General features: G+C 33.0%; 2 protein-coding genes across 3 annotated transcripts; both read left to right on the top strand.

Moving 5' to 3' along the window:
* Positions 1–3,674: 3,674 nt before the first annotated feature.
* On the top strand, positions 3,675–7,012 carry LOC104803700 (probable pectinesterase/pectinesterase inhibitor 12). Of its 2 annotated transcripts, XM_010527719.2 has the most exons (3): positions 3,675–4,706; positions 5,006–5,702; positions 6,665–7,012. In XM_010527719.2, exons 1-2 carry the CDS (start codon positions 3,740–3,742, stop codon positions 5,692–5,694), a joined length of 1,656 nt encoding a protein of 551 aa, XP_010526021.1. In that variant the 5' UTR covers positions 3,675–3,739; the 3' UTR covers positions 5,695–5,702; positions 6,665–7,012. The 2 variants fall into 2 exon arrangements, with proteins under 2 accessions (XP_010526021.1, XP_010526020.1); XM_010527718.2 differs by lacking the exon at positions 6,665–7,012 and having other exon boundaries at positions 3,676–4,706; positions 5,006–5,761.
* Positions 7,013–10,126: 3,114 nt separating this feature from the next.
* LOC104803699 (putative pectinesterase/pectinesterase inhibitor 45) lies at positions 10,127–12,696 on the top strand. The gene is made up of 3 exons (XM_010527717.2): positions 10,127–11,260; positions 11,467–11,627; positions 11,718–12,696. The coding sequence occupies exons 1-3, from the start codon at positions 10,326–10,328 to the stop codon at positions 12,413–12,415; spliced, it is 1,794 nt and encodes a 597-aa protein (XP_010526019.1). The 5' UTR covers positions 10,127–10,325; the 3' UTR covers positions 12,416–12,696.
* The last annotated feature ends 107 nt before the right edge of the window (positions 12,697–12,803 follow it).

Here is a 12,803-nt window from a genome sequence, read left to right as displayed (position 1 = left end):
TTTCCGAATAAGATGGACTTAATAACCTAAATGATCTAATTAATCATTGGCGTTTCAACGTCGACGTCATAACGGTCGTCAGAATTCGAAGTTAGATCTTTAGATGCCACCAAAGATTTACGAGTTCGTTTTGTTTGAAATTCTACTAACCAAATTCTCACACAAATCTAACGAAAATTCAATTTTTATCGCATGAATAAAACATTTATAAAAAATCAAGCAATTACATTATTTTTTCTGATCATCATAAATCAAAATTAGAGATATGTTTTGAGAAATTTGTTATTAAATATTTTTCAATATATATGTACTCCTTGAATTCAGGGTTTATCCTATAACTATTAACGAAAAAATGAGCTCTACTAAATTATGTAAGTTAATTTTTAGATGGTGTACAAAGAAACAAAATTTTAAAATATTCAAAAATCTATTCATCGAAATAATAAAACAAGAAAATTAATTAAATTGTTTTGTATTATAAAAAACTAAATTAATATTGAATGAACAGATGGTGAAAAAATTAATAAATTATTGCGAAAAAAGGTTTGAACCTCAGGCCCGATATCGTAGCGCGCCAGATCTGAAATCATTTCGGCCCGAGACCCAAAAACCCAAAAAATTATGGGATCTATATTCCCTAATAATATATGTATAGAAATAAATTTGTCAATTTATTTTTATTTATTTTTTTTAAATTGAAATGTAAAATTATACATGTCACATTCTATGAACAATGAAGCGACCGACCCATGTAGGCAGTGGGATGGTGCTAATTGCTCACCGTCACATGTTTTGTCTTATATCTTTTGTTTGTATCCATCACATATACATTTATATATGATATACATTTGCCAATTTATTTCCCATATTCAAAAAAATTAAGCGAATAGCACAGCCATCAAAGCTAGAGATAATTCAATAATGTATTCTTTATAAAATATAATTATGTTAAATCAGTGCAATAAAACAATGTTAATTAAGATCATCTGATTTAATTGCCTTATCATATGTAAGTTTGACATTTTATGGACTCAACAAATGTAAATGATTTTATTGGCTGATCTTTCATTAATTATTTTGTGTATTAATTATAAAGTATAAATATGAATCTGCCCACAGTTTTGATTATGGGATAGAAGTCGCACCATGCTTTGTTGTTTTATTTTATTTTCCTAATGAAACAAATCAGATCTCTATGATTCTTTTGAAGAGATTCACTCCATAGCGACTTCAACCTGTCCACACTTGCATGTTCTCAACACCAAAAATAAAATAAAATCATAATCATTATTTCAGATTTGTAAATGGTAAAATATTTGGTGTAGGAAATTATTCTGTTCTAAATTTAATCTTTTCTAATTATTGTTCAAAACTCGTATTTTATAGATTTTTAGTATATTTCATGCAATAATTATTTTGCTATAGAATTCAATTTTTTTTTTGTTTATGAAGATTTAGAATCATTCTGAAGTTTTATTTTCCTTGTATAAATATCTAGACAAACTTTCAATGTAGAGTTTGTGGTCTTTTTTATTTTATCGTATCCGAAAAAACTGAATCGATCTATTATTCGATTTATATTCGAACCAAAAATTTGAAAAATTCAAAATTTACGGATTGAATACGGATATTTATTTTGAGATGTTTGTCAGACACAGATATAAAAATTGAATTATCCGACATATCCGATCCGATCCGTATTTTTTAAGAATATTATTAAATATAAGAATAATTTGATATGAAGATTTAGAATGTTTAATATTTACATAATTTTTAAGGAAATTAAACAAATGTTTTATATATATGTTTAATCTTTTGAAATTAAGATTTATTATGTTTAGTATTTTGAATTTTAAACTTTGAAAATATTTGTATGATATAGATTATGATTTATTTGTACTAGAGTTGATTTTAAAATTTTAAATTATGAATATCGTTTATATTAAATAAACTATACATTTTATTTACGTTTAATTTTGTTATTTAATTTTAATTTTAATTTTTATAACGTTTTAGGTCAGATATGGATATCTGAAAATTATGGATCAAATTCGGATAACAAAATCGAATATTTATACAGATCGGATACGACTATCTCAAAAATCCCAGAGATCGATTCGATCCGAATGACAGTCGTCCATCTAGTCCAGACCGGTCGGTCTGGATGTAAGACCGATCGGTTTGGACGGTCTATTGTCCTCTTCTTTGTCTTTTTCCTCGTCTTCTCTCACGTGGCGATTCCCGTACCTTTTTCTGGCACTGTTCAAACTAATTTGGTTGACTTCGTGGCTCGTGTATTTAATTATTTATCTTCGATAATAATTAAATATTTCGATCGAATTTTGGGGTATTACATATATCCTCAACTTGGAGGTTAGAATGATATTTTTTCATAATCTTGAAAAGTTTTGTACTGATAACGTGTTGTAAAAATATTCGAAACTAAAATTACAAAAGGAGATATGAGAAGAGAGAATATTTGTTTTATTGTTCTTTCTTCTTTGTGTGTTTTGAAAATAGTTTACACATACCTATTTATAGGTTTACAAAGATGTAAAACAATACTTTATGAATTAAATAACAAATATGTACACGAAGAATAAATATCTGACATTCATTATTTTGTAAGTTTATTAATAAATTTTAATTTTTTAATAAATATTAATGATTTTTCTATAGTTTTTATGAAAAATAAGAAAAAAAGATAATTTTAAAATTTTAATGAATATTAACCTTTTTTTGTAATGTATCATGATATGTTTTTTTTTTGTAATCATTCCCTCGACCCTCCACTCAAATACATTAATTTGAATCAAGACAACATTACTACAATTAAATTGTATTCCCTTTCTCACCTGTGGAATCAAACTAAGAATCTTACAGAAAAATGCACAAGTGATCCTTCACTCCTCACACCCTTTTTACATAAAAGGTCGATCACTAGACCACCATAAAATAAGTTATATATTGATAAAAAATCCGAAGTATAATTTGTAAATATTTTAACCACTAATTCCTGTAATTGTTAATGTTTTTGGAATATAAATATTTTAATCACTATTTGATAGTTTTACATTGGATGAAAGAAAATGTAAATATTTTTATTCTAGATTGGCTCTCATTCAAATATTTTATAAGATTTTGTGAGGAAGATATCCTACTTGGAGTCCAAAAGTTGTCGATTTTACCGGACACTCTCGTGTTTGAACCACGTGAGACCCGAGAAAGCAAAGATCAATCTTGCAATAATTTAAAGTGTAAGACTTGAAATGAAGACCTTTTCAGTGCAGTGTAACGGATTTTGCTTATATTGAATATTATTTGAAACAATTAATAATGTACTTTGTCGCCAAACAACACAGGACACAAGAATTTGCTAATTTCTTTTTTGGAATATTAGCAGCCAACAGTCCCTATAAACCCTAAAAAGGTTCTGACAAAAAAAACTAAAAGATTCACGGGAAAGCAGAGCTGAGGAAACAAGACAAAAGCATAACGTGTTTTTCCATAACAAGGACGTACAATTGGACTGACCCGAAATCTTAAATTATTAGCAAGTTAAATTAATCTGTAAATTTAGAATTTAGATTTATGTCCTGTCTCTACCCATTTTATTAAAACCTGCATTTATAATATAATTTCGTTAACATTATTACCCTATGATTAGAATCGCACTCTGCACCGTTTTAAAAACACAGCAATCTCGTTCTCCAATTCGCTTCAGCATTCATATCCCTAAATGGCCTTCTCTTCTCTCAACCTCTCCACTCTCTTCCTTTTCTATTTCTTCTTGTTCTCACCCTTTGTTTCTTCATCAACACGTTCTTCTTCTTCTCTAAACCCTAATCAGATCTCTGCAACCGCTTTCTGCAGAAACACACCATACCCAGAAGCATGCTTGGACTCCGTAAAACTGTCAATCTCCATCAACATAAGCCCCGACATTCTGAGTTTCCTTCTCGGAACCCTGAAAACAGCGTTGTCCGAAGCCGAGAAACTCACCGGCCTATTCGCCGGCGCCGGGAACTCCGGCAACCTCGTCGAGGGTCAAAAGGGTTCGATCCAGGACTGTCAGGATCTTCATCAGATCACTTATTCCTCGCTGAAGCGCTCGATATCACGAGTCCAAGGCGCGTCAGACTCGCGGAAACTCGCAGACGCTAGGGCTTATCTTAGTGCGGCTCTCACCAACAAGAACACTTGCTTGGAAGGTCTGGAATCCGCTTCTGGTCCGTTGAAGCCGAAGCTTTTGAGTTCGATCGCTTCGACTTACAAACATGTCAGCAACTCTCTGTCTGTTTTGCCGAAACCAAGCAAGCGAAAGAACCCTAAAAACAGAGGAAAGAACCGGCGTTTGCTGGGTTTTCCTGAGTGGGTTTCTCAGAAAAACCGCCGGCTTCTCGAAGATTCCGGCGAAGACTACGGCGGCGGCGACGACGGTGAGTATGATCCGAGTCAGATTCTGACAGTTGCTGCTGATGGTAGTGGAAATTTCACTACAATAAGCGACGCCATAAGCTTTGCTCCAGATATGAGCAACGATAGAGTCCTGATATACGTGAAGGAAGGTGAATATAATGAGAATGTTGAGATTCCGATGCAGAAGACGAACATTATCTTGATAGGAGATGGATCCGACGTCACGTTTATCACCGGAAACCGGAGCGTCGGCGATGGATGGACGACTTTCCGATCCGCCGTTCTTGGTATATCAGCTTTTCTTTTAACCAGATCTTGGAAATGCGTACTGTCATTTTGGATTCTTGATTCATAGGTCTGAGATTGAGATATGTTTATATGGCAAAGTTTGTGTCCGTTCTGGGCATATATTAGACGAACTTGTTCGATTCTGGTTTTTGGACATAACAACTTTCCTTCACTCAAACCTTGAAAACTCATTGGACCCTTTTGGATTCTTGATTCATAGATTACAGATATGAATCTGTAAGTTGCAAAGGTTAGGATTATATGAACTCAAAACTCATTCTGTTTCTTTTTCTCACAGCGGTTTCGGGTGAGGGATTCTTGGCCAGGGACATAACGATGTCCAACACCGCGGGGCCGGAGAAGCACCAAGCCGTGGCATTAAGGGTAAACGCTGATTTAGCGGCGTTCTACCGTTGCGCCATAGACGGATTCCAAGACACTCTCTACATCCACTCGTTCCGTCAGTTCTACCGAGAGTGCGATATATTCGGGACAATAGACTATATATTCGGCAACGCAGCCGTCGTCTTCCAAGGATGCAACATCGTATCGAAAATGCCTATGCCACATCAATTCACCGTTGTGACAGCACAATCTAGGCAAACTCCGGACGAAGACACCGGGATCTCAATGCAAAACTGCTCGATCCTCGCCACCGAGGAACTATCCAACAACTCGGGTACCGTCAGGAGTTACTTGGGTCGACCGTGGAAGGAATATTCGAGGACTGTTCTAATGGAAACCTACATCGACGGGTTTGTTAACGAAAAGGGTTGGACAAAATGGTCAGGGGACGAAGGATTGGACACACTTTATTACGGGGAGTACGACAATTACGGACCTGGTTCGGACACGGACAAGAGGGTTGATTGGATGGGATATCATGTCATGAATTATGACGATGCTTATAACTTCACGGTGTCGGAATTTATTACCGGCGACGGTTGGTTAGACAGTACTTCTTTCCCTTATGATGATGGTATTTAACACAAACTGTAAGTATACAAAGATGGTTTTCTCTCGTTACGTCTAATAAAATTCTAAATTCTAATGATGTTTGGTCATGTATATTAAATTATTAGTGACAATTTCTAAAGACTAAATTTGGTGAAATAGAAAAAAGCTCGTACTATTTATTCGAGCTTTGGAATTATATCTTTTGACAATGCATTTTCCAAAATTGCGAGTGCGAAATACCCTTCCATCTTTTTTTTAATTGCTATTGCTTTAACATACTAATTTTTTGTTTATTTATCTCGTTTATATTTAAAATTATAGGACTATCTACGAAACATCATTAAGTTATCTCTCGAATAATATTTATAATCAAATGCGACTAGCGTGATTAGTATGATAATTTGACATTGTGATTTATTTGACTAGCGTGACCGTGTGATCACTTTACTGGTTTGATCACTTGATAGATATGATCATTTTGACCAATTTGATTAGACTAGTCAAACTTGTTAAATTGGTCACACTGTTCAAATGTGACGAGTACGACTAGTATGAACACTTGACTTCGTGACCAATGTGACAAGTCTGACCGTATGACTAATTCACTAGATTGACCATTTGATGGATCTGACTATTTTGACAAGTTTGATCAAACTAGTCAAAATCGTCAAATTGATCACACCCTTCAAATGCGACCACTGTTACTAGTATGACCACATGATTTCATGACCAATTTGTTTAGTGTGACTGTATGACCACTTGACGGGGTGTGACCAGTTTGATAAGACTAATCAAACTTGTCACATCCGTCAAATGCAATAGATGTGACTAGTTTGACAGATATGATAGTGTAATCGTGACTCAATTCCCATATGATTTGTCGTCTTTGTGAAAAATACTGTTTTTTAATTTTTTAACCGAAATCTTAATTTTTCTGATCTATATAATTTGATTAATATGACCCATTTAACTTGTTTTATCTTACTTTATTGTTTAACAGATACGCACATATGATGTTCTAAAAAATATGTCATTTTCTTGGTGAGTTTGGATATATATCTTGTCTGGAGATCTTCGCAAACATGAATCGAAGACGATGAAGACGAAACCACTATGAACCGAAGACGATTTTGCAAGAAGAAATCACAGAAATTGCCAAAGAAATCACAGAGAAAATGAAAGAAAGGGCCGGAATTTGAAAGAAATTACAGAAGGCGAAGAAGAAAGTGAAGTTTTTTGGGTTTAAAAAATTGTGATTTTATACCTGTTCTTCCCCTCTGCGCGTTTTTTTTGTACTATATATTTAAGATTTTGACACGTGTCTACAAAATTTTAGGGGTAACAATATCTTTTCAATGTTTTAGAATTTTTTTTTAAACTCTAGAATTTCGAGGGTATGATTTGAAATCGCTTGTGACATTATACTATTGCCCTTCATGAGTATTGCCAACATTTCCAGTTTTAATTCGGGTTCAGTTTGATTATTTTTTTATTTAATTTTTTTCGGATTGGTTGAAGTTTAGGTTTTTATAAAAATGTTGATTTTCTAAAATAACAGGTTTTGTTCAATTTTATTCGATTATTTTTTTTAATATTTGGTTTGGTTATCTAATATGACATATTAGATTATTCTTTACATTTGGTTTGGTTATATAAGATGGCACATATTAAACTGATGAGTTTTAAATTCAATTCTCTAATTTAGGTATATAATCATGTAAAATCGTTACATTATTAAAAAAAAAAAGTGATCTCTAAGCTGTGATTAATATTAAAAGGGAATTTTAAAAAAATAAATGGAACCAAAATATCACATTGATAAGGTGATGGGAGCATCGACAAGAGAGGACCCCATGGTCTGTTGCCTCATGAAATCTTGTCTTTCAGAAAATACCGTAATGCAAAGTGTCTATTATTGGATTTGTATTTCATTTAAATAGTCACGTATTCAAATCACTGTATATTTTTTTAGGATATTATCGTAAACATTTCTGTTATGCAATCAACATTTCAAAGAGAATTTATAAAAAAAAAACATTTCAGAGAGAAAATACAAATTACATTGCCATTTCAAATTTTGATATAAAGCGGAATGATATAAATTTTCTAAATAAAAAATTCGAATTCGAAATTAATATAAAAATAACTGAAAATCTAAACAAGATTTTTTAAAATAATTTTTTTATCAAAATAAAATTGAAACCCAAATCGACGCAAGCAAAAACTTAACCAAACCAAATTTAGTATAAAATTTGAATATGAACCGAGTATGATATAACCAAATCTAATATAAAAAATTAAATGGATATAATAATTTTAAAATTAAAAATTTAAACTCGAAAATAGTTGAACCAATGTTGAATAAAAAACGAAATATTAAGTTTCACCGGCTAAAATGCAAAGGATATATGTTTTAGATTAACAAACTTTTTTCTATCATCCATACTTGAATAATTCAATCGGTGAAATAGAGCAGTGAAGCTGTAAAACGTCTGTTCTATCTCGAATTCAAATCTTAAATTTACGAAATCAAATAGACTCCAAAAAATTAATCTGGACATTGATTCAAAATTATTGAGAAAAACTTCTTTCCATCCACACCATTCCATTCGGTAGAGTTGCTTTGAAATTTTAAATTCTTGAATAAAAGCTTCAAGTCCTTTTTGGGAAATTGAAAATTGGTTCGATATTGTAGATATTTGGAACAGCAACTGTTCAAAATTTAGGGTCCAATACTGTAAATTATTCTTTTTTTGGCGTAATACTGTAAAATTGTTCATTTTCAAATCTTGGATTTATTTGCCCATAATATATATATATATATATATATATATATGCATTTCTTCTATTTATGATTTAGAATCGTTTAATTTTTCTTATTTTGATCTAATAATCAGATTTAACTTAATTATACTAACTATGAAGAGAAATGAATTCGAATAATTGGAAAATACTAGTGAAGAAACAATGTAAATGTCAATTTTCATGTATCATATTCAGTGATTTTTATGTCTCGACCAGTATGAAAACATTTATGCCACAACACAACTTGTCGACTAAATTTATCTCCTCAACCACAAGTTGCAAGATTCCAAGGAGGCTAGCTCCCATGGGGTTGCGCTATTTCTCGAGCTAAAAAAAAAAGGAAAGCAAAAAACGACAAAATATCGAGTATTAGAAAACGGAATCTTCCCAAATGAAAAAGAAATTAATTTTGCGACATATAAAAAAATTTGGAGATATTTTTGTGACGTTGACCACCGCGGAATTTCGTTGTCAAATATTTTACAGGAAAATATGTGATGAAATTCTGGTTCATCACCCGAATACAAAGATCAATCAAACTTAAATATTATAATTTTTAATTCTACATGCTCATTGCTTTTGAGATTTGAGACCTATGGTTGTGGATGATAGTGTTTTCAAAATATTTATTAGCCATTGTGACGGTTGGTACTAAATAATTGAGAAGAAGTGAACGTTGCTGCCCATCGTGGTTGATTATAATTAGAAATGAACCATGGTGTATGATGGTGGTGGTAATTTGATATAAATTATTAAAAAATATAATTTTAAAATAATTTTTTAAATTAATTATAATTAATTTTTGTATTATCATTTGATAAAAACTATTTTATAAATTTATAAATAATTATATAAAATATTTTAAAATAGAATTCGATCAATTTAATTTATTTTTAATTAAAATATTTTCTATATAAAAATATTTAAAATAATTATTAAGAAATAAAAAATTATATAATCACATATTATATTTATTTTACTAAAACGTAATACAAAAATTAAACATAATATGCAAATTAAACTACAACGTTTTAATTTTAAAAGTTTTGTTGCGATTACGTTTATCTACTATTGAACCAATTAGTTTTTTCAATACCATCATCCGTTGGAAATCGCAATTGTTCTATTTGCGGCCACCCTTGTGACTTAAAGATCTAATTTTTTTTATCTAGGATAAATTTTATTAAAATTTCTAAACTTATAAAATGGGAAACTAATTTATAATTTTTTAACAGTGATAAAGATTTTTTTATTTTTTTAAAATTATTATAAATCTTGAACAGTCAGATTAAATATTGACCAATATATCATAAATTCTATTAAGCGGCCAACATACTAAGGTGAAATATTAAATATCAAACCCAATTGAAAATAATATATAAAATACGAAATTGAATAAAGGTCAAGAGATAAAGAAACACAATAACCCAGATTAGCAAGTAAATGAATAGATCCTCTTTGACCCCTACTTATTAATACAGATAAAAACTTTTTTTTATTGAAAAAAGAATACTACCAAATTTAGATTAATTTTAAAAGTTTTAACAAACATTGAAAAAAAGATATATTAACCCACAAAACTCTCCTGGCCAGATCGAGTTTCTTTGAAATCGTAAAAAAAAAAACACAACAATAAAACTGAAACCATTGAATTAGAAACAAAGGAGAAAAGTGAGACTTTCATATTATATTTAAAAGAAGAAAGAAGCCAAAAACAAAACATAGAAAGACAAATCTTCCCTTTTAACCTCTCTGCCTTGGCTTTCTTCTAAGGCGGAGAGGGAGAGAGATTCATTCTTTCTCTCCAAAATAAACAAAAAACTCCAACCCAAAAAAAAAGGACAAAAACATCGAAAATGGCGTTTCAGGATTTTGATAAGATCCAAGAACGCGTAAACGCAGAGCGAAAACGCAAATTCAGGAAGAAGATAATCATCGGATCAGTATCATTACTTGTTGTTGTTGCAGCCGTCATTGGAGGAGCTTTTGCTTATGTATCGTATGAGAAGGGGAAGAACAACAACAATGGCCACAGTCAGACAGCAAATGCTAGCCAGAAGCCTCCTGTCTCCGCGGCTCAATCCGTGAAACACGCCAGTTTGGATCAAATCGTCGAGACCCTCTGCAATGCCACGCTCTACAGGCAAAACTGTGAGCAAACGCTCCACGAAAATGCAAAGAATGACACCACTTTATCTAACCCTAGGGCTCTTGTCAGATCGACAATCGAAGAAGTGAAGGTGGATCTCGATAAGGTCATTGAGAAGGTTTTGGGTTTCGAAACCAAGAGCCAGGAAGATAAAGACGCAATAGCGCAGTGTCAATTGCTTGTGGATGAAGCAAAGGAGGAATTGGCCGAATCCGTAAGCAAAGTGAACGAGACAGACGTCAAGAACTTCGCCAAGATTGTCCCGGATTTGAACAACTGGCTAAGCGCTGTTATGTCGTACCAGGAGACGTGTCTTGACGGGTTCGAAGATGGAAAACTGAAATCCAATATCCAGAAGAGCTTCAATTCTTCTCAGATTCTGACGAGCAATTCCCTCGCGATGATTAAATCGCTCGATTCATATCTTTCCTCGATTTCTAACGCTCCAACAACGCGACATCTTCTTGAATCGAAGCCTTCCGATCAGATTCCGTCTTGGGTAAGCAAAGAGGATCGACGAATGTTAAGAGCTGTGGACGTTAATGTTCTGAAACCTAACGCTATTGTGGCTAAAGATGGAAGCGGAAACTTCACAACCATTAACGCAGCTCTCATCGCAATGCCTGAAAAATATGAAGGAAGGTACCATACCAAAGCAAATGTACAACGTTTCACTTCGTAAGATGGTATAAGGGTAATATCATAATTTACAAATACATTTTAACCTAGAGTAATATGAATGGAATTTTGGGTTAAACATATTTGTAAATTAACGATATTACCCTTATATCGAGAGCCATTACTCTTCATGGTTTTATGATTTTTTTTTTTCATGTTTGGTGTTGTAGATACATTATCTACATCAAACAAGGAATTTACGACGAAACTGTGATAGTTGACAAGAAGAAGGTAAATCTTACAATGGTTGGTGATGGATCGCAGAAGACAATCGTCACCGGAAACAAAAGCGTCGCAAAGAAAATCCGCACTTTCCTCACTGCAACATTCGGTATATCGCCCGAAAGAGCGTAAATTCTCGATGTTTTCTCGAATATTTCAATTGAAATACCTCATCGTTTGTTCATGAATATGGCTGCAGTGGCACAAGGAGAAGGATTCATGGCTCAGTCCATGGGGTTCAAGAACACTGCAGGACCCGAGGGACACCAAGCGGTAGCGATACGCGTCCAATCCGACCGTTCAATCTTCCTAAACTGTCGTTTCGAAAGTTATCAAGACACCTTATACGCTTACACACATCGTCAATATTACAGAAGTTGTGTAATTATCGGAACGATTGATTTTATATTCGGAGATGCAGCCGCCGTCTTTCAGAATTGCAACATTTTCATCAGGAAGGGTTTGCCGGGTCAGAAAAACACCGTAACGGCTCAAGGGCGAGTGGATAAGTTCCAAACGACGGGTTTTGTGATCCATAACTGTAAAATCGCATCACATGAAGATCTGCAACCTTTGAAATCCGAATTCCGAAGCTATTTAGGAAGGCCATGGAAGAAATACTCGCGAACTGTGGTGATGGAATCGACAATAGGAGATGTTATCGATCCTTCTGGATGGCTAAGATGGGAAGAAACGGATTTCGCCATCGATACTTTGTTTTACGGCGAATTCAAGAACAATGGACCGAGCGGAGAAGTTTCTTCTAGGATTAAATGGCCTGGATTCAAGGTTATGAACAAGGAAGAGGCCCTGAAGTTTACTGTCAGACCCTTCTTACAAGGAGATTGGATTAACTCGACGAGTTCTCCGGTTAAATTCGGTCTTTATGAGCCTTGATTGAAGAAGAAACGAAACCTAACTCACCGAACTCATTGCTTGGGGAACAAGTAACGGTTAAAACAATGGTTACGAGGACATGACAAGTGAAATAACCGAATCCACTTGGTTTACTTGTGTTGCAAGAAATATTAGTAGAGCATATTGACGAACTGATTAAAAAAGAATGTATTTGATTGAAGAGAGCGTTTTTACTCGACTTTTTTTTTTTCAAGAAACACATTTGAAGTGGTTTTATTTTATTTATTTTTACCGAGAATGAAGTACAATGTTTTAATTTATTGTAATTCCATGGTTCGTTATTACTACAACTGCATCAGCAAATTAGACAATCTTGTGAAAACGGTTAGTTGATGTGGTTTTGAAGCAAAGTTGGAAAGGAAAGAGG

This window comes from Tarenaya hassleriana, unplaced genomic scaffold (assembly GCF_000463585.1).
Source record: "Tarenaya hassleriana unplaced genomic scaffold, ASM46358v1 Cleome9, whole genome shotgun sequence".
Lineage (NCBI taxonomy): Eukaryota > Viridiplantae > Streptophyta > Magnoliopsida > Brassicales > Cleomaceae > Tarenaya > Tarenaya hassleriana.
The sequence above is the reverse complement of the archived record's forward strand: the minus strand, read 5'-3'. Positions and strand labels throughout refer to the sequence as shown.